We start from the raw sequence: 26460 nt of genomic DNA, 5'->3' as shown, positions 1-26460 counted from the left end.
ACCGCGTAGCAGTAGGATGGGCCTTCTCGCCGCGCGCTTGTACTCACCCAGATTTGTCAATCTTTGGTAATTAATTTCTCGATAATTATTTCAAAAATCGAAAAATGGTACAGGACTTTTCTATTCAGTTTGACCTGCTCTACCTGTATATGAGCGGTGAGGCGGTTATTACTGGACACCCTGAATACATATATGTGATTTTTACTATATTATGTTTTCTATAATTTTTTGGCTAATTAAAGAGAATTTTTCTGTAATAAGAATATAAGTGCTTTCATGTGCTTCACATAAGTAATGATTAAAAATAGATTTATAGTAAACTTTCTGCTGGGGAAAAATTAATTTTAAATTGTTTATGGAAAAATAAAAAAATTGGATCGCGATTTAGGAAACATTCTGTATATATTTATAAATAATATTTTTTTATATTTGTTAGAACTTGCAGGTTTCAGAAATGGCAACTTGTAGCACTTTTATATTTTTCGCCATTATTGCGCTTGTTATGCTTTTTGGATACTGTTTAATTGGTGATCAACTGACTCAACAGGTATTATTGAATAGAAATAATAAACAATATGTGTGATGTGTGTTTGTGTGTAAATGTCAAATGATGGGACAAATCCTTTGCTTGTACGGTGCAGTATGGAGGTGAGGGGGGAGGGAAAGAGAGAGAGAGAGAGAGAGAGAGAGAGAAAGAGAGAGAGAGAGAATTCAGATTATTTATATAAGGATGTAACAGAAAAATATTTTCAATAACTAAATAGTAAATTCTAAACATTAAGTCGAATCAAAAAGTTACAATTACTATTTTTTTATTCTAGCTATAATTATGACGAGTTAAAAATGAATTAATTAAACAAATAGTGTATAGTAGCATATAAAATATGACACATACATTCCACATTTAATATACAGACAGTCAGTATCAAAAAATAAAATTTACTTTATAGAATAGTAATCGGTTTTAATCACACTATATTGCACTAATGCACACATTAAAGGCTGTAGTACATGAAGTTACCTATATAAATATAAAAAATTAATATAAAAAATTTAAAAGAAAAAATTTTTGTGTAAGCTCATACGATATCATTCTAAACGAAATATATAAACGAAACCAAAATCAAAACTAAACAGCTGATATAAGTGAGTGTATATTTATAAAGTTAAAAAACAAATATAATTACAATCAGAGATGTTTCCTACGCTTTAAAATCATTCTTAGAAATATAGAAATTAAAACATAATAATTAAAACATAATTGAACATAATAATTAGAACATTACAAATAATATCAATATCATATTGGTCGGAGGTCGACAAAAATTAAAATATAAAAGTATAAAAGATATAAATAAGAAATGGCAAATGAGGAAAACAGCATATTTTTTTATTATAAACAACACATACAAAAATTAAATTAATCGTCAAGAATAAAAAAATTATAGATAAATATTTGAGATCGGTCAGGTGACTATCTCATGCTTTCTCTGATAAATCGAATTAATATTGATACTGATTATTTTTATTTCATATGATAAGAGGGTACATGTAAGTAATATATACTTTGAATTTTATAGTGCTCTTTTCTGGTTCCTGAGATATACAATTTTGAATTATTGTGAAAATAATACTTTTAGAAAATGATATTATGCCCAATGACCTTAATCTTGATATATCTTTTCAATATTTTATTATAAAATAAAGGTTCCGCTTCTTTTTCTGCACTCGCATTTCGAAGGGAATAACCTCATCAAAAATAAAAACACATTACATACTGGAAAAAAATTCTATTCCAATTATACAATGTATTTAAGTATTGTATGTATTATTGTTTTAAATAGATTATTAAAAAATGTCAAATAAAAATTATTTAAAAAAATATAATATTAAAATCAGAAATAAATTAGATCTGCCATTGTTGATTCAATGCTCTCTCTCTCTCTCTCTCTCTCTCTCTCTCTCTCTCTCTCTCTCTCTCTCTCTCTCTCTCTCTCTCTCTCTCTCTCTCTCTCTCTCTCTCCCCCCCTCTCCCTCCCCCCTCTCTCTGCTGTCGATTCTATTTCAGTACCCCAGAATCCTTTCATTAGTGTTATAAGCTCCATGTATTTATCACGCCGGGTTCTCCATTAGCCTAATTTCTTACCAGTGAAGTCACATATCAGAACCTTTAATTTGATTTGTTAATTTGAATATATACTCGTTTATCTTTGATTATATGTTTCATTTAGATTGATATCATGTAAACTTATGCAAAAAATTTTTTCTTTTAAATTCTTTATATTATTTTTTTGTTACATTTACATTTACATTTTTTATATTTAGATAACTTTATGTACAACAGCTTTAAATATACATACTTTAATGCAGTATAATGTGGTTATGTGTTTTCAACTCAGAAATTATTGACATTTACACGAAAAAAAATTCTTCTTCTTCTTCTTAGATTAGGGATATCTCCCTGTTATATCTCCACTGCTTCCTTTCCATCCTCCTAGGTGTTGTTTTGTGAGCTTGATGTCCAGCTTTCGTACCATCTTTTTGGTGGTCTTCCTGGTCTTCGCCTGGCGTCTGGTCTCTGAGTCATGGCCACTTTCACCAGTCTGTCATTCTCCATCCTCTGGACGTGATCCCTCCATAGTCTTCGCCTCGCTCTAACCCATCTGACCACGTCCTGTACTTTGCATTGTTCTCTTATATGACTGCTTCGAATCCTGTCTCGTAAACTAACACCTACTATCGATCTTAGTGTTCGCATTTCTGTTGTTCTCATTATGCCTTTGGTTCTTCTGTTCTCGGCTCTTGTCTCTGCCGCATACGTAAGTATTGGTCGTACACAAGTTTTGTATATTTTTACTTTACTTGCTACTCCTAGGTATTTGTTGTCCCAGATGACGTCTCGAAGGCAGCCCGAAATTTGGCTTGCTTTTATTGCCTGAACACGTACCTCATCGTATATATCTCTGGCGCTGGTTATTTCCGCCCCCAGATACTTGAATTGCTGTACCTGTTCGACCGGCTTATCGTGTATCACCAGTTTGCACCGTATTGGTTCCCTAGAGATTACCATCGACTGTGTTTTTTGCATCGAAATCCGCATGTTGAACTCCTCCGCCTTGATTGTGAGTCGGTAGAGCAATCTCTGTAGGTCGTCCTCACTCTCTGCCATCAGCACCACGTCGTCCGCATAAGCCACCACCTGGAAAATATGTTCTCCCATTGCATAGCCAATGTTAGCTGTTCTCAGGTCCCTGATGATCTTATCCATTAAACAGTTAAATAGTGTCGGGCTTAAGCTGTCCCCCTGCCTTATTCCGGCGCTCATTTGTATTTCTTCTGTTGTCGTATTCCTGTATTTCACTTTAGTTCTATTTTTTATATTAAGCTGCTTGATTATGTTTACGATTCTGGTGTTGAGTCCTCTGCTCCTGAGTGTTGTGAGTACATCCTGTAGTTGTATTCTGTCGAACGCCTGGGTAAAGTCTACAAAGCAGAGAAATAGTGGTTTATCGTATTCTATTGCCTTCTCTGTTAGCTGTCGTATCAGGAATATGCCATCGGTAGTCGACCTGTTCTGCCTGAATCCTTGCTGTTCCTCTGTAATATGTACATTCTGCGTTATCAGTGTTGACAGGATTTTGGTAAATAACTTGGACATTCCGTTTAGAAGCGATATCCCTCTATAGTTGCTCGGGTCCTGTTTATCACCTTTTTTGTACACTGGGACTGTAATACTCGTTCTCCATTGTTCTGGTATGGTGTTTGTCACAAGTATTCTGTTGAATAATTGGTATATTTCTCCTATGATTGCCTCGCCCCCGTATTTTATCATTTCGTTTGATATTTGGTCCGGGCCCGGTGATTTTCTGGTTTTGAGTTTTTGCACGGCCCTCATTATATCCTCTTGGGTGATTTCAACCTCCGGGATTTCTTCGCTACTATAGTTGTATTCCTCTTCATTGATCTCATCTATCCCCTGCGTTTTGTATAACAGGGTGAAGTGCTTCTCCCAGGTATCCTTTGCGGTTTCTGGCAACTGTATTAATTCGTTCACTTGCTTCTTCCTATTTCTCAGCATACTCCATACTTTCTTCTGGCTGCCATACAAATCACTTTCCATGTCCTTGGTGAAACCTTCCCAATATTGTTTCTTCAATTCTTTAATTCTGTTGTTTACTCTGTTTCTTGTTGTCTTGTATTTATCCAATTCCGCTGTTGTCTGGTTGCTTCTGTATCGGACGTATGCTTTTCTCTTTTCCTCAGCAAGTGCCTTTACTTCTTCGACATACCATGGCTTGACGTTTCGCTTCCCATTGATGTTGATCCTTCTTGTGCTTATTACTTCGTTCGCGCTCTTTAAGATGTTCTCTTTTACTCTTTCCCATGCTAGCTCCACACTATCCGTCTCCTCTATGGGGTTATTACTGATGTATTCCGTCAGCCTTCTCTGATATAAATCCTGTGTTGAGTAATTTGTAAATGACTCCGTGTTGTATTTTGTCACATATTCTGGCTTCTTCTGTTTCTTAATAAGCCTGCTGTGGAATCTGTATTTACATAGGATTAGTCGATGATCCGAGCCTGCGTCTGCAGAGGTCAGAGCTCTTACATCAAGTATCTGTTTGGGATGGATAGATCTATTAGTTATTACATGATCTATCATAGAGGTTTGTCCTCGTGAGTTGCTCCATGTGTATTTATGCTGCTGTTTGTGTGGGAAGTATGTGCTGTTTATCCTTAATTCACTTTGTGTGCTCATCGCTATTAACAGCTCTCCATTATCATTCAGCTCATTCTCATTATGTTTCTGCATTACTCCGTGTATTACTTGGTTGCCAATCCTCGCATTCAAGTCACCTATTATAAATATTTTCCGAGTCACCGGTATAGATCTAATTAGGTCTTGGAGGTCGTTGAAAAACTTTTCTCTTTCTAACCTAGTTTTGCTTATATCTGGGGCATAACAGGATACTATATGAATTCCATCCATGCCAAATTTCATTGTAACGTGCAGCAGCCTTTCGTTGAGGTATTCAACGTTTTCTATGTAGCTCACAAGCTTGTCGTTGATCAGTATTCCGACTCCCGCATGTGCTCTCTGATTTTTGTCCACTCCACTGTATAACATGATGTAATTTTGGCATTTGAAGTTTCCCTTGCCTTTTTTCTTTGTTTCCGAAATGCAGCATATATCAATGCGGTGTTTTTCTAACTCCAGAATTATTTCCTGATCTTTCCGTGTCCAAGATCCTACGTTCCATCCACCTAATCTCAGGTTTGAGGTGTTCCTTATTCGCTTATGCCTTTTTCTCGCCAGGTCGTTCCTTTGTATCCGTCCTTGTTCCGAGGCTAGTGTGTTTCTTTGAGTATGTGACTTGTTTTACGTTGGGCAGGTTACTAGCCTCACCCTACAACCTTCCACCTTTCTCAACCGGGCTTAGGACCGTCTATGGCGGTGTTAAAAAAAAAAAATTAATTCCCAAATTGGCTGAAGTATCTGTGTGTGTGTGTGTACACACATACCACGCGCGCGCGCACACATATTATGATGATATGAATCAATCGATTTCCTGATCTATCCATAGAGTTTATATACTTATGGAGCTGATGTCTATACATTTTTTCTTTGTTTCCGATATTCCCCAACAGATAGAGAAAAAGGGATATTCTTTATCTTTTATTGTAACAAGCATTGATGCATCCTAACATTAAAAATTTGTTGACAGGTCTTGTTTGTTTATATAACATTATGCGATTATTAAAATACTTTTGTTTTAAATGACAAATTTTTAATTTTATAGTCAATGCGTTATTGTTTTATATATTATTTTCATGTATTATTAGCTGTTGTCCAATTGTGGTCAAATTAAGTAATTGAAATTTACCACTTTCAATTATAAGAACAGCTAATAAATCATATTTAAAAGAAAAAAAATTACTCCGATTATCGTACCTAGCTCTCATTTAGTTAGTCCGCGTATAGTCATTTAATTAGTCTATATATCCCCCTATTTGTGATTATTAGAGCCTTCAATTTTGGTTTAAGGTGGTTTTGACATGTACAACAAGTATCGTTTTAATTTTATTAGAATTGACATATAATCAAATGCAGATTTATTTGTACTAAAATACTAAAAGTATTGCACACAATAGGATTTGCACCTTTCATTATTTTACATTATGATTATAAGAATTTTTGTATTTAAATATAAAATCTTTATTCACACAATTATTTTATTTAGTGTATAAATGTTCAAGATGCGTATTATCAGTGTGACTGGTACGAAATGCCACTTAGTTGCAAGAAGTATTTACTGATATGTATGATTCATGGTCAAGTTATGCTATATTTAACAGCTGCCAGATTTTATATATTTTCCTTAAACAGTTTTACGGATGTAAGTACTTGAAATAACATTTTTAAGCAAAAAATACATAAAAATAATTTACCAAATTGATAATATAGTTATAATTATAAAAGTGTATAAGACTAATTTGAGATGTCCGTCAACTGGCAACTAGTAGTTGCTAATCTGAAGAAGAGTGGTTGGATAGCTTTTGTCATGGAAAATCCGAAATATCTCTCCCTCTCTCTCTCTCTCTCTCTCTCTCTCTCTCTCTCTCTCTCTCTCTCTCTCTCTCTCTCTCTCTCTCTCTCTCTCTCTCTCTAATAGGTATAACTATCTATTCAAAGGCAACCGTTCAGGAGCTAAGAGTCGATTTAGGTAACACATGGCATACTACAGAATTTTGTATTGAATCCTATATTTTTATTTATTATCTTTAGGTTTCTATTTATTATTTTTAGATGGTCATTCCGTGGAAGTATCATTCAGTATAGAAGTCCCTGAAGCATAGGAGCTTTTAAAAAATGCTTCAAAAAAAGAAGACCTGCAATAAATGCAAGGACAGACCATTTCTAAAATGGCTGGTGCGAAGATATGGATAGTATTATACATTTTCAGATTCCTCACAACAAAAAGCTATCCAACGATATCATTATTACTCAGATTGTCAATTGACACACATTTCGAGTAAAATAACGGAAGATATAAGAAACAAAAAGGCAAATAAGAGCTGAAGTAGAATAGGCACGAAAGAAAGTTTGATATATTTATCTTCAGTTATTATCAACAAAAGTGTCTATAATTTTCTAAAATATTGCTAATAAGTTATAATCAATCATAATAATTTATGGTAAAAGTTGCATAATTGTGAGAATGCTCAATTTTATAATTAATTAAATAATTAAGGTTAATTAATGATGCTGTTGTAATATTAGGACAAATCAAGTGCAGAAAAGAGGAAAAAATGCCACTTTTCTAATTTTTTCAAAAATTGTATTTTTTAATCTTTAGTCTACCTCACTTGACGCAACAAACTACAAATTCTTGTAGAAGTATAATTATAGACCTAGTTACGCGTCAATGGGAGTGTAAGGGATTTAGGATTGCAATCACTCCCACGCCTGTATGTACGTTTACTTTATAATAATTTGACAGACTTAATATTGAAAATTGCAATTTTCAAAAAGTTAGAAAAATAGCGTTTTTTGTTCTTTCCCGCATTTAGTTTGTCCCGATATTTAGCAGCATCATTAATTAGCCCTAATTACTTAATTAATTATAAAATTGAGCATTCTTACAATTACGCCACTTATCTACTTAATGTATAGCTTATATTCTTAAATTTAAGATTTTCAAGTAAAAATCTTACATAAAAAATCCAATATAAATATCTTATATAAATAATATGCCAAATTTAATATAAATGAGTAAAAATCAAATATGCACATAACTTTTTTTATTTAAATTTAATATTTAATATAGTTAATACACACTCGAATAAATTCATCAACTTTAATATTGATTTTTCTAAATTTTATGAAATAATAATTGATTTCGTAATCAATATTTCGACGTAACGATTACTTTAATCGATTTGCGATTTGATGTCAGTTATTTTACAATTAATATACTGATTATTTGAACCGATTTTGAAATTGTCTTCTTTATCGTAGCCTTAAGTTATGTGTCTTTTTAAATATATTTTTTACTTTTTGATATTATTTTATTAAAAATGATTAAAAAATTGATCAAAAACCGAAAGTCCATTTTTAATATGTATATATTAAAATTTAATCAAATTTTTTTGCATTTATTTTGGTTTTTTACTTACTTAGCTGTTATTTGTCTTTTTGCTTCTTATATTTTTATCTTATAGTTATAATTAGTTTTAATATTATAATGGAAGGTTTATATTTAAATTGTTTTAATTTTTTTATAACTTGAACTTATATTATTCAGCATTCTTTGCAATATGCAATTTTTACTTATAAAATAAAATTTATATTTTCTAACTTTTTTTTAAGATTTAAAACAATTTAGAGAAATAAGCCTTTTTAAAATTTATTTCTAAATTTCTTAATTAAGAAACAATATTTTAACTAAGATTTACATAATATTAAATGTATATTAATACAGGTTATCAAAACTTCTTTGGCATATTTATCGATGCTGCGTACTCTATTATAAAGAATTATAAAAAAGTATACATATACGTACAATATAAGAAACAAATTTGTATATTACGAATAGAAATACACTTAGAAAAAGTACTCATATTTTGTGTGTGTATCTTGCTACACACATATATATATATATATATATATATGTATATATTATACAGGGTGTCCGGTTGCGACCGCCCCATAGCTCAAGGGCAGATAGAGGAGGTCAAAACGAAGGGAAAAGTCCTGTACCATTTTGCGATTTTCGTGATAATTATCGAAAAATTAATTAACAAAGATAGACGAATCAGCACGAGTATCAGCCCGCCGCAAAAAAGATGGCCCACCGCTAGGCCGGTCGCTAAGCGCGCGCGGCGTAAATAGGCGCCATTGCCTCGCGGTTACCAAGGGCATAGACGAGAAGCGTTGATAAGAACAATAGAATAGCAATTATTATTTAGCGACCGGCCTAGCGGTAGGCTGTCCTTCTCGCCATTTTTTTTTTTTTTGCGGCGGGCTGATACTCGCGCCGGATTTGCTGATCTTTGTAAATTAATTTCTCAATAATTATTCTAAAAATCGCAAAATGGTACAGGACTTTTCTATTCGGTTTCATCTCCTCTATCTGCCCATGAGCTATGGGGCGGTCGCGACCGGACACCCTGTATATATTATGTATATTTTATACTACTACAAAGGAAATATGTGACATAAGAGCATTACATTTGAATAGACAAAATTAATTATTATAAATCATGGATTTTGTAATGTAGTAAAATCGCAACTATTTATAACGTTAATATTACTATCTAGTGTTACTGTCGGGTGAACATTTCAATCAGATTTTTCTGATCATCTTTAGCGCAAAAATAAAGTCAATAATTAGGCTAAAATATAATATAAAAAGTTAATTCTAAAACTGTTAACTTATTCGCATAGTGCGATGTTATATAAAATGTTCAACATGCATGTAGAGAATTCTGTGGATAATGTTTGAAATTTACAAAATAGTAGAGGACTTTTATGTTCAGTGCACTCTAGCTGCTCACGAGCGTTGGTCCGTTAGTTACCGGACACTCTGTATATACATATATTATGACGTGACGTTTTCACCATCGGTCACAAAAGCCGAATGGCGTGGTCACAAATAGTTTCCCGGGGCCTGCGTCCTGTCATTTTAAGAGAGAGCGCCCATTCGAGATATCGACTGATATTTTTGCATATTTTTGTGTGGGTTTGGTGGCCCCAACGGGCTCTCATCCGGTGGACAATCGAGAACTCAAGAGGAGCGACGAGCAGTCCAGGCCGACGGAGTGAGCGGAGGTCCAGATGTCATTGCGGAGAGATCATTGCCCGATTAGAATTTATATTTCCTTCCATTTATTCTATCCAAAACGGTAGAAACATCAGTTGCCGTTAAAATATGTTTTCAGCTCGTTAGGATTGCACTAGGCGCGAAGAATCGGGGGTAATCCGGTCAAGATGATGACCACTTCGCACGTAGGCCGCATGAAAGTCTCAACATAGAGCGGCAAACTTGTGCTCGAACCATGGGGCCCGGAGAACAAGAAACACCGGGCCGAACCAGGATGTACCCGTGTAGAAATTTCAACTCATGAATGGATAGAAGCTAGCCAGTTTTTCTAGACGCTATCTAGCACCACGCTAATAAACATGGCTAATGGCTAGCTCTATGTGTAACCTTTCGAAGTTTATCCGCTAGACAGTAAAACTATCGAGACGCTAAACAGCACTTTTTTCAAAGCGCTGGCTAGCGACTGATTATTTTTACTTTTTATATTTTATACCGATTATATATTAAGGTTGTTCCAAAACGTCCTCTTCGAAGAAAATTTTACTCGAAATACAATATATAGTACACGTATTATAACATATACTATATTATATTGAATAAAATTTTCTCAGAGAGGACGTATTGGAACGTAACCTTAATATATAATTGGTATGATATATATTGATTGAACAATGTAAACAATTTATTTAACAGATATTAATCTATAATATAATCTATAATCTATAATATATATTTTCAGTTTATACAAACTTAATACAACTTTACATAATATTTATATATATTATAAAAAATAATAAGAATAATTAGATTATTTATGTATATTAAGATGTGTTTAGTGATGAGCGCGGTCGTGACACATCCCAATCCTTTACGTTGGCTAATACTGCTCCGAGGTGGGTCAAAAAAGTTTTGTCCGAAATTGGCGGTATCAGATTTTTATTCACTTTATCATCAATCATGACTGCAAATTGGAAATAAAATTATTTTTATTTTTATGTATTTCATCATATTTATATTTAATTTTTATCATATTTGTATTTAATTTTTTATTATTATATTTAGAATGTGTGTGTGTTTTTTATATCTTACTTTGTAAACATTTACAAAAATAAGTATCTTTAAATAAATATTTTCCGTATATTTTCTTTTGCGCGTTGAATTTTATAGCGACATCTTTTGAGATGAATTTTTTCAATATCGCCGTGATATTTTTAGTAAGGCTTCTGTCATTATCAAATTTTTGTGATAATACTTGAATCTGAAAAAAGAAATGCTATTATAGTTTCGCTCAAAAGTTTTCGCGAACAATAATTAAATAATCTAATATCAGTATTTACAAAGGAATCTCACTGTTTTTTGTCCTCACGAATGTTTCCATTAAATTCATTGAATTGTTCATACGTGCTAAATGGCAGTGTTAATTTGTATTGTTCATCAAATAACGCTATTTGCGGAGCTATTTGGCCAACATTCATCGTTTGCAGCATTTCTTTTATTTCATGTATCGTTCTGGTCATCTGGCGTTGCTCGTACTTGAGAGTGCGAATTTCTTGCACGACAAGTTTTATATCTGTAATTATAAATTGATTAAACAATGTAAATGTAAATATTAGAAACTTTTCATTTTCAAGATTACAAAAAAACATGCAATAAAATAAGTTCTGAATTACCATATATGGGCAGAGAATCACTGAGATATACATTTTTGTTTTCTGTCGAAGTGCGGGCACGTTTTCTCTCTTTAATGTTTGCAGCATGAACTGCATCTGTGGAAACAGATTGCATTATTTCAAACTATTTCATACAATCTAAAGATGTTATGACGGACAAATTATAAGAATGATTAATAAAGATAGGTTTAATCTGAATTTAATTCACCATGCAATTCGATGTGTTATTTTGCACCAATTTAAACTTATGGCATATGTTTACGCATCTATTTGTGATAACTTTGTTGACGGCTGCGAGGATGGCAGGAACACGCGTTTTGATTTTAGAAAAGGTGATGCAGTTGTCTGTTCTGCTTTTTTGTTTTGAATTTCCTGCACTCTTTGATTCAATTTGCCTTGAAGTAGGAAATTGAAAATGTTAAGAGCATTAAAATAGACCATTTATTAATTACTTTATAAACAATATATATATATATAAGGTGTATTAAATATCTTTTTGTTACTTTTTTTCTGCTTCGCACAATAGTTTGAAATGAGCAAAAAGACTCATCTAATCCATTAGTCTTGCATTCCTCTTCAGACAATTCAGCTGCCAATGGTACTCTAAAAAGAAATAATATTTTCTATATAATCATTCTAATAATAGTTATTATATATATTATTATATATATTAATAATAATAAACACGGAACATTTCTTTTATTACATTTTATCGTTACATGTTTCGTTTGCTGTCAATCTTTGAATTTTGATTTTGCAGTGACGAATATGAACGCAATGTGTTTGTTGTTTTCTCCTCGCATGACTCCGAAGAGCAATTTGTTGTTTCTTCCTCGGCTGACACTGAAGAATCCGCTATAAAAATATTTACATGAAATGGGTATATTACACTCAAATACAAGTGTCGCAATTTCGAAGTATTGATAAAACTTGGCGATTTATATTTTTTAAATTAAATATTTATTATAATTTATTTTGTAATGGATGATATACCCACTCATGTATGTTTTACTAATAAATTGCAGGGAAAAATAAAAATAAAAAATATTTCACTAAAAAATACTCACATTTATAAACTTTTTTGGACATAATTGGCTTCCATAATCTTACGAATTTCTTTTTGACGTTTTTTAGCATTGTCAGTGAAATATTTCGTAGCATTCGTTGCTTTTTTTAGGGTTCATCGCATCCGGTCGTACACACGAATTCTTCCGTAGTGAGACGCTGCAAGCGTCGTATCACTTCCTATACAATTCTACATAATTTAAAATTGAATGGCACATTTGTAAGAATGCATCTTATTTACTTAATTACTTTAAAATTTAATTTATATATATATATATATATACATAAATCAACTTAAAATTACTACAAGTTATTGTTTTACATATATATATAAAATTAATAAAATATCTTTACACATACCAGCACCTCCTTGAATTATCACAGCATACCGATTCCAATCCGCTGGTGGATCTACTTGTTCTTGAATCATGTTTTCCAATGTTTTCCTACGTTGTAAACTATATGGTGGTGACATAAATTTGGTAAAACATTTTCCAACGACAAGATCAAATTCAACCCAGTTTGTTGGGACACATTCAATGATTTTTTGTTCATGATCAAGCATTTCACCCTCAAATTCCACCAACTGATATAAATAAACATTTTCGTTCATTTTCTGAAAAAGGATAAATATATATAACTCGAAATTGAAAAATATGTTTATTTCGAGATTTTATCGATTGACAAAATACTCAACAATTTTGAGTTTTTCTGATAAAATGTAAATTAACGATTATATTATATTGTTTGTCGAATAAAGATGTAATAATGATAAGATAAATTTGTATGAACCCAATAATTTGTACTTACCACAATTTTTTAGTACAAGAGGTTATGATTAATTATCAAAGAAAAAGTTGTGAAATTGTCTGTAATTTCGATCAATTTCGTTTAGAAACGTTTGATGCACAATACAAATTTCTTTCTTTCTGCCGTAACTTGAAACACAAGAGGGAATCCCCGCGAGACAAATCTTTCTCCATACAACCGACTTGCATGTCTTTTCAACAAAAGACTGCGTACAGCATATGCGCGCGCAACCGTACTAACTTAGTGGAGAGGGTAACCATACATAAGGTCTGTTCTTTATCGCTGTGCACACGTACGCGGTGTGGCGCTTGTGTATGTTATGGTTACACGCGCACATTTTGTTGCTAGCGTGGGCATTCTGGCATCACTCAGAGTCTATCCAAACAAAGTTGCATGAAGCATAACCATATGCATAAAAAATTATTTATTATTTATTAGAGTCAAAAAAAAGAAGAAAAAAAATAAAGTGTAGATGTTAAATACTTTTTGTACTAAAACTTATTTTTATTGTTTCTAAAAATATATTAATTCCTTTTTAATGATAAAAGTGTATTTTACATAATTATTTTTTAACACAAGTCACTGAATTTTTAATACAGGTAACGAAATTTTTTAATACACGAATTACATTTATTTGATGAAATGTTTTTTAATTTAAATTTTTCAACATTTTTAATATTTTTTAAAATCATTTTTTTAATTTAAATTTTTCAATATTTTTTTAATTATGCAAAAAAGTTATAGTATAAATTAACATCTGTTTGCACAATTGACTCTTTGTAATTTCTAGTTTTACCATTTTATATTCGATTTCACTTATATCACATTGAATTATTTTCTTAGATAGTACACTAAAAAGTTCCCACATTTTTAAGTCGTCCGAATATGTGGGATATTTGAAAATAGATCTTTTTTTTTCCATTGATTTCCTTGGATCTGAATGTTTTGTTGTTCTATTTGCAAGGATGTAATTTTTGTCACAAAAAGCACTATACTATTCTTGAGAAGCACTAAGTTATTTGGTGATTTCGTTGTCAAGATAAATCCTTTATATTTGAGCTTTTTAACATCGATTCTGTTCTTATTTACGCTGATTTCCATTTTGAGTATTTGAATAGTTGATGGGATTGATGTTTGATTCGATACAGTAGCCAATTCATGTAAGCGTCTACATACTTGTGCAAGTGGATGAGTAGCATTTCGCAGCATTGATTTAATTGGGCCAAGAAGGCTTTCGAACGGAAAAGCAGAAATATTGTTTAGAGTGCAATTCATATTTTGCACATCATCTGCTATATGAATGAGGTTGTGCGCATTAATTATTTGAGACTGCGAACCGTAAATGTAGCTCATAGCTTGAAAGAAACTCGTCAAATATATTTTTGAATGATTATTAAAAATAAATGCATATTCATTACTGCACAAGATTCTGCATGCAGTAGCAACATGAAGTAGCAAAAAGTGTTTGTATAAACGAGGTTTAAGAATATCTTTAAGTATAACAGGACCACTATATAAGAGAAGGAATCGATACTCAGTAGCTTTCCATTGCGCTATGTGTTTTATACCTCTTGTCTTTCGTTGGAATTTGGATGGTACGCATTTCTGTAACTGAGTCATTAAGTTTGATAATTGGATTTTTTGTCTTACTCCTAACATGTTCCTTCGCTGTAGTCGAGTTTGCATTTTTCCAAATATCCAATATTCAGTGAGCTTTTTCATCACTTCTAAACAACACAAATGCATATAGTCTAGAACAAATGTATTTATAAGGTTTAATGGAGGCTCGATGTCAAGGAGTGGCGATTCATATTTATGATGTTCCGGTTGAGTTTGATGTCGGAAAGACCAATTAGTTCTTCTAGGACAATCTATATCTGAGTAGATAGTACGACTGTTAATACGCTGTCCTTTAATCTCGCATCGTTCGCAGGCCCAAAACCCTCCATGTCCCTTGGTACCCTTTAAAAACGCTCGAGCTGGTGTATCACAAATAAATGAATGGATTTCCACTTCAAATCGATAGCAATTAATTACGATTCCTTCACTAAGTAAGTGATTTATTTCTTATATAAACTCTCGCATATAATTGTGAACACTTATCGGTTTAGTATCTCCACAATATATTGCAACAGCGAACGGTTGATACATATCAGGATTAAAAAAGACTTTACATAATATAGGCCAAAATTGTTTTGTACTCGATATGAACAATGGTATGCCATCAACATTCACTTGAAGTAAAATTTTGTTGTTCCTATGTAAGTCTTGTCGAATACATCTTTTGAGACCTGCTGCAATTCCAAAATATGCAAATTGTCCGATGCTACAATCGGCTGATTCCATTTCTTCGATATTGTACATTGCGGTCTGGGTTTGTAAAAATGTTTTGGTTGATTTTGGAAGTTGTGGTAATAATTTTCTTCGCAAAATACCTAAAAGATCGTCTAAACTTTTTTGTCGAATATTGTTCAAAATTGCCCACCTTCGTATTTGTGTAATTTCATCGACTACTTTACAATTTTCTTTGATAATTTTCGCACCTTCATATTCTGCATTTTCTTTTAAATTGCACACATCACTGAGTTGTTCTTCATCGTCTTCTGATAATGAAGATTGTCTATTTCGATCATGTTCTTTAATGTCTGCTCTCATTGAATCTTCGATGATATCTGCTTGATGTGTTGCTTCTATCCTTGCATTTTGTGATCCTTCCAGAACAAAGTTACTTTGATGAAAATTATGTGATGTGTTAGCTTCATTTTCTTGATCACGATAATATAAAAATGCTCCCATACTTTGCTCATTTCTTATTGCATCGTCTATAATAATTTATTGGAAAATATGTCCTGTTAATAATTATTAACAAGAATAATTTTGAAATAAAAAAATAGACTTTAAAAACGAAAATTAACTTACCGATATAAAGATGACTTCGAGATCGCTTCGCTAATATATCGTCGACATCAGCTCGTATAGCACGATATTTCTTTACTTTTTCTTTTATTAGTCGACGTTTTCGTTCGTCTTCAATCATCACTTCGCATCTATATATATATATATATATATATATATACACTTTTATAAATCTCAAATTCACCAGCTATCTCCTGATTTTCAGGTTAACAGCATATGCGATAAAATTGATAGCATATGGACTGAACTACAGTAGCGCCATCATTAACCTAATAAATTTCATTTTACGTATTAGCGTTAGCTAGATGCTAGATGAAGAAACGATTACATTTCACGTATAGTTTATACGGATAAACGCTAGATAAAATGTCATTTCCCAAGTTCTCCGAGCTAAATTTTATTCAGCGTCTGTTTAGGTAAACTAGTACAGACTCGCTTGGCGCTAGAACCAAAACAGTTTTACTAGAGAAAATTTCTACACGGGATAAGCTGTCGAGTAGATCCGCATCGGGGGTACCTGGAGAAAATTGAGAGGCCCGCGGATATTACAGCCGTGAAGAATACGAGAGCCGCGAAGGTCGCGACTGGCTCTGAAGGCCGCGGAAGCGCCATAAGTATCCTAAATTGTCCGTAATTCACCAGCGTATTTTTCACGGATCTTCCGCTCGCGTCACTGTTTGGCGAGCCTGCGAAGACAAGTTCCTTGAGATAATTGACCAGCGAACGAGCAGTTTTCGAGAGATTGACCAGCGAAACAGACGTTGTAAGATCGCTAACCCGGTAACTTTGTGCGATTCGGATGGACATTGACCTTTCTTAGTTAGCTGTCAGGAATTAAACGGTTGACGGTAAGGTATTCCGGCTATTTAGCATATCGTTGCTGCATTTAATCGCAGGGCCACAGTCCGTCCGGATTACTTTTGGACATACGCTCTCTCTCAACTTTGTCGTCGACAGTTAATTTCGCGTCTTGATGTTTCTGGTAGTAGTTGTCGTACGAATAATTCGTGTCTTTTCTGGAAAGCGAGTTCGTATACCACGTGCCTCCTGTGTGACTTGTACTTCGCATCGCGTATCAACTCTGAAATTTAATGATTATCGTGATTAATAACAGTGTATATGATTTTGTATATTTAGCTGTCGGAATTATCGCCGTTGTGGAAGCTTTAATCGTGTAATTGTTTTTTTCTTGTAAGATCGTCTGTTGCGTCACGCTGAGAGCGAGCGAGATACATACACAGTGTCGGAAAAATAACGGAACTTTTTAAATTTACAGAAAACTACTAACGCCATCTATTGAAACAATATATAATCTGAAAGCTGTATATCTCCTCTACAAAACGAGACCGCGATCATTAGAATCGATCAACGGATTGTCAAGTTATAGCGCTTAAAGTGACAGTACCTTTTGTCACCTCGTCACAAAAACACGATGGAGCAAAGAGCTAATATTAAATTTTGTTTCAAGCTCGGTAAAACTTTTACAGAAACATTTGAATTGATGAAAAAAGTTTATGGTGATGATTGCTTATTCCGTACACGTGTGTTCGAGTGGTATAAGCGGTTCCAGGACGGTCGTAATGTTTTGGAAGACAACTCAAAGCCAGGCCGGCCAAAAAACAAAAATCGCGATGAATTGGTGGAAAAAGTGCGTAAAATGATCGTCTACGATGTAAATTCGACTGTGAGATGGATAGTAATTAAATACGACCAAAGACATAATTCACGAAATTTTGACAAAGGAATTAAACAAACGGAAAGTCTGTGCTCGATTTGTTCCTCACGCCTTAAATGAGGACCAAGAAATTGCTCGCGTTGAACATTGCAAGGACCTTATTAAAACAGCCAGACGGAACTGCACATTCCTGGAATCGATTGTAACTAGTGATGAGACTTGGTGCTCTTGGTGCCTCAAGTACGATCCTCAAACAAAACGCCAAAGTGCTACGTGGAAGTCTCCAGGCTCTCCAAAATCGAAAAAATTGCGTTTCCAGAATCACGAGAGAAGACAATGTTGATTTATTTTTACGACTCTAAAGGTATTATACTTCGGGAATTCGTTCCACAGGTCAAAATGTCACTGGTGAATATTATTTGGGTGTTATGGAGCGTTTGTGGAAGAGAATCGTTCGAGTGAGGCCCGAATATCGAGCGCCGGGAAGTTAGTTTTTGTTATATGATAATGCACCATCTCACAGGATCGTCGCTGTTCGTGAATTTTTGGCGAATAAACAAGTCTATGTGCTTCAACATTCTCCGAATTCACCTGACTTATCTCCGTGTGACTATTTCCTGTTTCCGAAACTCAAACTGGCCATGAAAGGAACGTTTTATGACAATGTTACACAAGTCCAAGAAGCCGTGACGAGGGTCATTGAGGCGATTCCGAAAAATGACAAAAAAATCTGTGCTAGCATTGGTTGAACATGCCCAGCAATGTATTGATGCGGAAGGGATGTATTTTGAATAAAAAGAAATAATTTTGGTAAAATAACTAATTGTTTTTTTTTTCATTTTAAAAAGTTCCGTTATTTTTCTGACATACTGTGTACATAGAGTTAGGGGTTCGCCAACCGCATGTGTTTACGCGCATTCTTTTGCAATTCCGACCATCTTAACTTGCGTCCTTTTCTATACTCTGCGATCTAGTGTTACATTCTATCCTACGACTTGCGCGTGGCGCGTGATTGACGGGAGATGAAACGAACGATCGGCTAAAACCTTCGCATTGCGAATGCGGAAGAAAACATGAAACGTATAATGACGTACTTAAAAAAATTAATTATGTAATATAATTTTAACTATTTCTAATTATAATAAATAATTATTATTTTAAAAAGCATGTGTTATACTTTATTATGTTTTCCTTGTATTGCATTCACGATGCGAAGGTTTTAGTCAATCACAAAAATAATGTAATTAACAAATTACATTTGGGAAAATTTATTTTTATTCTGCTCACAATAAGATGTTCCAACGTGAAAATGTATTGGTAGCTCTGAAAAGAACGGATTGACTAAAAAAATTTTTAGGGCAGATGCTCGATATATCCACCATCCATCCTAACGCAAGCTCTCATGCGTTTTACTAAATTTCTTTCGACGTTCTTTATTACTTCTTCGTCGATATCCCAAATAGCAAATCGTAATCTTGTCTTTAAATCTTCCGTATCTTCGGGAAGCGTATAAATTACTTCCTTACAGTATCCCCATAAGAAGAAATCCAGAGGGTTGAGATCCGGAGATCTTGCGGGCCAATGTATCGGGTCGTACCGACCTACCCAGCGACCGGGAAAATTCTTGTTTAAGTAATTCGTAACGATCCTAGCGTTGTGTGGCCCAGCACCATCTTGTTGAAAGACAATATTGTTTCTTTCAAGAAATGGCACATCTTCTAGATAGATAATATTTATTGTTTCCCTTGAGATTACGATCTAATTTCACAAAACAATACTTTACTTAGTCCACTTATTCTCTATCGCTCCCCCTATACATAATCCATTTGTACACAAATACCAAAAACCACAAGCTCAATATCCCCAATCACGAACCTGGCCTTGAAACGACCTCACAATCTAAACCTCACTCCCTACCCCCATGTCTTTCCTCTCGCCCTTGACCCTCTGTCCTCCCCCTCTCCCTATATTTCCCATAACTAAAACAAACTCTCTTTCATATCCCATTCTTTCCCTCTCTCACCCTCCTTCTCTCTCTCTCTCTCTCTCTCTCTCTCTCTCTCTCTCTCTCTCTCTCTCTCTCTCTCTCTCTCTCTCCCCCCCCATTCCCTTAATTCTAACTCCCTTACGAGTTGTCGGGGTATTCTTATGGGCACACCAACCCTTACAATAAAACTTTATTTCTATTTACCACACCCACTCCCCCACATGCATCCCCAGTCTATCCTATCGTCTCGCCTTATGCACCTCCTCTCCCTTCTCCTTCAATCCTCCACTCTCACTCTCTCGTTCTCACTCTCACTCTCACTCACTCTCTCTCTCTCTTTCTCTTTTTCTCGTCTCTGTCTCTCTCTCTCTCTCTCTCTCTCTTCTTCTCCTGCTCCTCTTCTCTATTTCTCCCCTCCTCTTCTTCTCTCTTCCCTTCTTTCTTCTTCCCCACTCTCCTTCTTCCTCTCTCTTTCCTTCTTTCCTTCTTCCCTTTCTCCTTCCTCTTTCTCCTTTTCTGTTTCTCCTCCCCCTCTTTCCTCTCTCTCCTCTCTCTATTTGCTTTTCCTCTTCCTTCTTCGTTTCTTTTCCCCCTTTCCGTTCCTATTCTCTCTTCTCCTGGAACCCATCATCTCTTCTTTCTTCATTCTCTTCTGTCCCTCTCCTCTCTCTATGCCCTCTTCCTTCTCCTTACTCTCCCTCGCCGCTTCCGATTCCTTGGAATACCCTTTCTCTGCCTAATTAGTACTCGCACCTAACCTCCACCTGTCACCACCAGCATTTCTCGGCTCGTCTTGCCATCCAATCGATTTTCCCTTCCCCTGATATATCGAAATCACTCCCTCACAACTTCCTCAGCAGCCTCACTTCCTCCATCTCTTCTTGTCCTCTTCCTCTTCCTCTCCACTTCCCTTCTTCTTTCCTTTATCCTGGTCTCACAATCTTAACCTTTTCCTTCGCTTCTCCTTATCCTCTTTCTCTCCTAACCTGTCACCACTTGTGTCTCCTTACTAGTCTTGATCGCCCCTACCAAATCGATATCTTGGCTACCTAAAAATCGATCTATCGGTCTATCCTATTCGGCGTTACACCTTTTATCTCCCTCCTGCCGCCATTTGCCGCTGCCTTCTTTAACTCCTTTCTCTCTACAGCTCCAGCTCACCGATGTCGATGTATTGACCGATTTCCACCATCTTCTCTATTCCTCTCTTTATCCCACTCTTCCACTTCTTTCTCACATCGCCTCTTTCCACTGTCCTTTTCTCTTCTTTTCCTCACCGTTTCTTCAATTCACCCCATTTTCTCCACCACTATCTTGCCTCCGTTTTTGATACCCCATTCTCTCTTCTCTACTCACTTCCTCGTTCTTCTCCTGCCACCAAATCTCCCACGTCATCCTCTCCCATCTTCTCACTCCGAATTTCCAGTCCTTACCAGGTATGTAAATATGAAACCGAAATTTTTCTATAGAAAATACACGTTTATTGTATAAAAATGATAAAAAATATTTTATTCGAAGTATTGCCCATTGCTAGCTATACATTTTTCCCATCTCTTTGACAATTTGTGGATGCCACGCCAAAAAACTGTTGCTCTTTTGAGGCAACCAGTTATCGAGCCATTTTCGTAAGAAGTGAAGCGCTGCTCAGCAAGTGCGTGTCCCATCGATGCAAATAAGTAGTAATCGGATGGAGCCAAGTCTGGTGAGTAAGCCGCATGCGAAAGTATTTTCCAACTAAACGCCTCAATCGTTTCCTTGACCGGTTTTGCTGTGTGTCATGATGCATTATCATGAAGCAAAATCACTTTGTGTTCCCTTTTTTGATATTCTGATCGTTTTTCACGCAAAGCTTGATTCAAATCGATCATTTGTTGTCGGTAGCGTTCTGTATTAACGGTTTCACCAAGTTTTAGCAGCTCATAATAGATCACACCCTTCTGATCCCATTAAACACAGAGCGTTGTCTTCCGTCCATAGCGATTTGGCCTTGCAGTCGATGTCGATGGTTCGCCTGGAGTTACCCATCTTTTACGCTTAGGATTCCCAAAATATATCCACTTTTCATCGCCAGTCACAATTCGATGGAGAAATGACTTTCTTTTGTACCTAGCAAGCAGCATTTCGCAAGTGGTTTTCCGGTTTTCCTGCTGTCTTTCATTCAGTTCATGTGGAACCTATTTTCCCATCTTTCCCATGGCTTTCAAACGTATGGAGACGGCTTCTCGTATCACATTTAATTGATCCGCGAGTTGTTGCATTTGAGCGTCATCCTTATCCAATAATGCTTGCAATTTGCTGTCTTCAAACTTTTTCGGTGGTCTTCCACGTTCTTCGTTTCTCACATCAAAATCGCCACTTTTGAATTTTTTAAACCACTCAAAGCACTGTGATTTACCAAGAGCATGCTCACCGTAAGCTTCGACAAGCATTCGATGCGATTCTGCAGCAATTTTCTTCAAATGGTAACAGAAAACCAATGCTTTCCGCAAATCGTAGTTTCCAGGCACAAAATTCGACATGTTCAACGCTAGTAAAAACTATGCTGTTGTATGAAACTTGTATTGTTGTGAGTTGAAAATCTTTCTCAGATGTCAAAACAAGAAAATGGCGCCACTGACGCGGTTTGACGGTAACTACATTGACAGCTAGAGCCATCTATGGGTAAATTCCGGTTTCATATTTACATACCTGGTATATTTCTCTTCTCCTTTTGCCCTTCACCTCCACTTCACTTTCTCACGTGGCACTGGCCCTCCACTTTCCCATCCACCCTTTCTTTCCACTCAAAATCTTCCCTAGTCTCTCATAACTCCAAACTTCTACGCTCTCTCAATTTCGCTCACACTCTCCGTCCGCCATCTTCTCATTTTCGGCACATCTTCTAGGAAATGTCTAGATTTTCTGTTAAAAAATCGACGTAGGTTCTTCCAGTTAAAATATCTGGAAGAATAACTGGACCAAGTATTTCAGTGCCCATTATTCCAGCCCACACGTTAATCTTCCAACGAGTTTGACAATTTCGGAGTTGTGTGACTTTGGGATTTTCTTCGCTCCAAAAGTGCATATTAAAAATGCACATTAAAAATTCTTTCTTGTGAATAGCGATTCATCGCTGAATATCACACTAAAAGAATATGTGGGATCTCGATCGACGTTTCGCAGAAAATTTTCGCAAAACGTTCGTCTTGCAGGGTAATCTGCTGGTCATAAATATTCCACGCGTGTATAATGAAACGGATGCAACTTTTCTTCTTTTAATATTTTTTGTACGGTTGTACAAGGTAAGTCGTGTTCTCGAGCAACTACCCGAATACTCGTTTCGGGATTATCCTCTAAAGCACGTATGAACTCTCTCCGTGTTCCGTACATTTCTAACGTCGCGATCGTTCCCAGTGTCATGTTTGTTCGGCAGGACACTGCCAATATTGTAAAGTCATTGAGCTGCTGCAAGTATGATGTGATACGTGGATGTCTTTAGTTTGGATACGATTCGGTGTATCTTCTTGCAGCATGGTTCTGCTGCCCGTGACACTCGCCAAGTGCCATCAACATGTCGTAGTATTCTTGACTTGTGTATGCTGCCATATCTTTTTCGCGCTTATTGATAATCGCTGATAATCGCAGGCTTATTGATTGCAGCATCGATCGTGCGTCTAATTTATACGGTCTTCGTTGGGGGTCTATGTCCCCACCTCGGTTCCTGCGACGAATCGCGAATGTCGTGCGCGCGACAATACAGATTTAGTTTCAAAATTATGTATCTCGGCCAAAAAAATTGTAGGAAAGTTGAAAAAAGTATTTTGTAAGCAAAATGTTATACTTTATGAAATTCGATTTAAATTTGTCAAGGGAAATTTTTTTACCAAGCTGGAGAGTATCAAAAATACAATAAAATTTTGAGAAAATAAACAATATTCCTTTTTAAAGGACAAAACAAAGAAAATATAAACATTTTTTAATGTATTGATAATACATTAAAGTTGCTTATATGTTTACGTATATGCGATACAATAACAACAGCAAACGTATATTGATCCACATATATTTGTGTCGTTGATGGATCAAAAATATTGTAATAAGCAAATATTGATGGTGATTTTCCTCACCACCCATGGAGTACCATCAACGGCACGTAAGGTTTTTCTAGAGTGTGGACCTTCGTCTGGAGCCATATTATACCACACATTAAATACTATTATATTTTATAATCTGCCATTTATACGGGGTAATGTCTTTAAAGAAAACTTTTCACATATTAATGTTTATTATATATTTATTATTATAATATTTGAATATAATATTTAAATTAATACGAATAATTTATGTAATAATTAATTATTGTCGCGTGATCTCTTCTTTGGGCGTCTCTTCTGCTCGTACCTCTTCTGCCGCACACATTTCTTACTTGCCAACGGCTTTGTATGTTGCCGTAGCCGCCTCTACCGCTTGTGCCTCCTCTGTTAATTCATCGTGTGTCCAGTGAGCACGTGACCGGTCACCACCTCTTTTTGTGTATCTGAAAAATAAATATATACACAAACAAGTACACTGAAAAAAAAGTTGAATCAACAACATTAGAAATTTATTTTATTAATTCAACAACATTATTAATCAAATTAATACATTACGTATGTAAATATTATCTTATAATGTATATAAGTAAATTAATAAATAAATACCATTTGTTTGCCCTGCTGCTGCTGCTGCTGCGACTCCTGTGGCTCCTGCGGCTGTTGCTGTTTCGACAAATGTAGCAAATATTGCAACTGTTGTTGCATTTGTGTTTGCTGGTGTTCTATCAATTTTTAGAAATTATTTTCTCATTTACCTCCCCTTTTTCATTTCGTTGGTGAGTTCCACTGTAACCATGAAATATTAAATTATTATTTCAGGATAAAATTAAATAATCTTAATTTTTTAATAATTACAAATAATAATAATAATTTTAGTTATTACTTACGTGACATTTTTATGTATGATGTGTGCTGTGTGCTCGGTTTCTGCGTTCTGCGACGGTCGACGATCGACGATTCACAATGAAGTATTTGGCATTTGTTATTTTTTTCATATATCATTAGTTTAATATATTACTATGGTTGCGTTCGGAGAGGCACTATTTAACGCTATTCAACTTGTTCTGTCCTTAATCAACTTTGAATAAATAACAAAGATAGAACGATGCTCTTCGCATTAATAACGTCTCCTCGAATGCGGCCCATTCATTTCATTGCACTTCTGTTAGATAATTTTATCACCTTGTATTTCCGAGTAAATGTATTTTTTAACGTGTTTTGCGTCTCGGTGATCAAATCTTAGTGTTTAAGAGAGAGAGAGGGGGAGAGAGAGAGGGAGAGAGAGAGAGAGAGAGAGGGAGAGAGAGAGAGAGAGAGCATTGAATCAACGGCAGATCTAATTTATTTCTGATAAAATCGAAAGGATCCTGATATACCAATTCAACTATAAAGGGCTCTTAAACTCTTGTACTCTTATTAAGAGCCCCTAATAATCGAATTGAAATTTGTATACCACGGTTCATTCGGTTTTATTATTTTAAGATTATTCCTACTTCTACGCTGAGAGAATTTTCTCTTAGAATTTACTCTGAAATCATGATAATCATGAAACAATATGATATGAAACAAATTTTATGAGAATTTTTCTGATTGGTATTTATTTCAATAAAAATAATATCTATTAAAATAAAATATAAAATATATTTGATTACTTTTACTAAACTACATAGTAATATATTAATCAACCATATTTTATATTTTATTGTAATAGATAATATTATTTTTATTGAAATAAATACCAATCAGAAAAATTCTTATAAATTTTTTTTATATCATATTGTCTCATGATTATCATAATTTTCACGATAAATTCTAAGAGAAAATTCTCTCTGTCATATTCATTATTTTATTATTTTATTTATTATTTATTTTTAAAATTTCTCTACGCCGCTCGTACATACTGACAACTATAGGCGCCGACTTCGGGGGGCAGAGCACTTTTTGTTTTCCCCCCTCAATAATTTTGACCTTTCATTTAATGTACATTTTCTTTCTTGTTTTTGTCCTCCTAAGTATTATAAAGACTTAAGAAAAAAAAAGATTATTTAAAATGTTTGACTCTTGCCCCTCCAATATTTTTTCCCAAGTCCGCGCCTCTGCTGACAACTGAAAAGATCACACACTTATAAAACGGAGCGCCATTATGTAATTCTTTTGGTTGTCATAGCGAAGCGCGCTCGCAAACCGCTCCCTCCCACTGCTTCGTCGCGGCCCTAGTATCAAGTGACAGTAGGAAGCGTCTTCACGCCGCGAGCTTTTCGCGGCACTTCATTGGCTGATCTTTTACAATTAACTCTCCGCCCCACTACACTGGCTAGCCACCACTAGTCCCACGTCCCTCCACTCTTTCTCGCTGCGTCAACATGTTGCGCGTCCGTACCAGCGACCAGCGTTATCGCAATTGTTCTTTATGCGTTCATGAACTGATTGTAGTCGATCA

At 34.9% G+C, this 26460-nt stretch overlaps 1 protein-coding gene, 2 long non-coding RNA genes and 1 pseudogene across 4 annotated transcripts in view; 1 reads left to right on the top strand and 3 right to left on the bottom strand.

Annotated features, from left to right (window-relative positions):
- LOC140672597 (odorant receptor 4-like) overlaps nucleotides 1-8573 on the top strand; it is a 16109-nt gene extending 7536 nt beyond the window's left edge. Inside the window, exons 5-7 of one of the 2 annotated variants that reach the window (XM_072904880.1) lie at nucleotides 437-547; nucleotides 6243-6398; nucleotides 8484-8573. In XM_072904880.1, coding sequence (XP_072760981.1) covers nucleotides 437-547; nucleotides 6243-6398; nucleotides 8484-8534 — 318 coding nt within the window. In that variant the 3' untranslated portion in view covers nucleotides 8535-8573. Of the gene's footprint in view, nucleotides 1-436; nucleotides 548-821; nucleotides 911-6242; nucleotides 6399-8483 lie in introns of those variants that run through there. The other variant, XM_072904881.1, reaches the window with a different exon arrangement.
- Nucleotides 8574-10664: 2091 nt separating this feature from the next.
- LOC140672705 (uncharacterized) lies at nucleotides 10665-12072 on the bottom strand. The gene is made up of 6 exons (XR_012047940.1): nucleotides 11998-12072; nucleotides 11703-11889; nucleotides 11495-11590; nucleotides 11175-11394; nucleotides 10914-11082; nucleotides 10665-10785 (listed from the first exon to the last, which is right to left on the bottom strand). It is a non-coding gene; the product is annotated as an uncharacterized lncRNA (long non-coding RNA).
- A 2077-nt stretch (nucleotides 12073-14149) lies between these two features.
- On the bottom strand, nucleotides 14150-16130 carry LOC140672641 (uncharacterized; annotated as a pseudogene).
- An 8212-nt stretch (nucleotides 16131-24342) lies between these two features.
- On the bottom strand, nucleotides 24343-25139 carry LOC140672643 (uncharacterized). The gene is made up of 3 exons (XR_012047933.1): nucleotides 24908-25139; nucleotides 24627-24806; nucleotides 24343-24463 (listed from the first exon to the last, which is right to left on the bottom strand). It is a non-coding gene; the product is annotated as an uncharacterized lncRNA (long non-coding RNA).
- Nucleotides 25140-26460: the final 1321 nt, after the last annotated feature.

Source organism: Anoplolepis gracilipes, chromosome 13, assembly GCF_047496725.1.
Source record: "Anoplolepis gracilipes chromosome 13, ASM4749672v1, whole genome shotgun sequence".
In the NCBI taxonomy this organism is placed as follows: domain Eukaryota; kingdom Metazoa; phylum Arthropoda; class Insecta; order Hymenoptera; family Formicidae; genus Anoplolepis; species Anoplolepis gracilipes.
The sequence above is the reverse complement of the archived record's forward strand: the minus strand, read 5'-3'. Positions and strand labels throughout refer to the sequence as shown.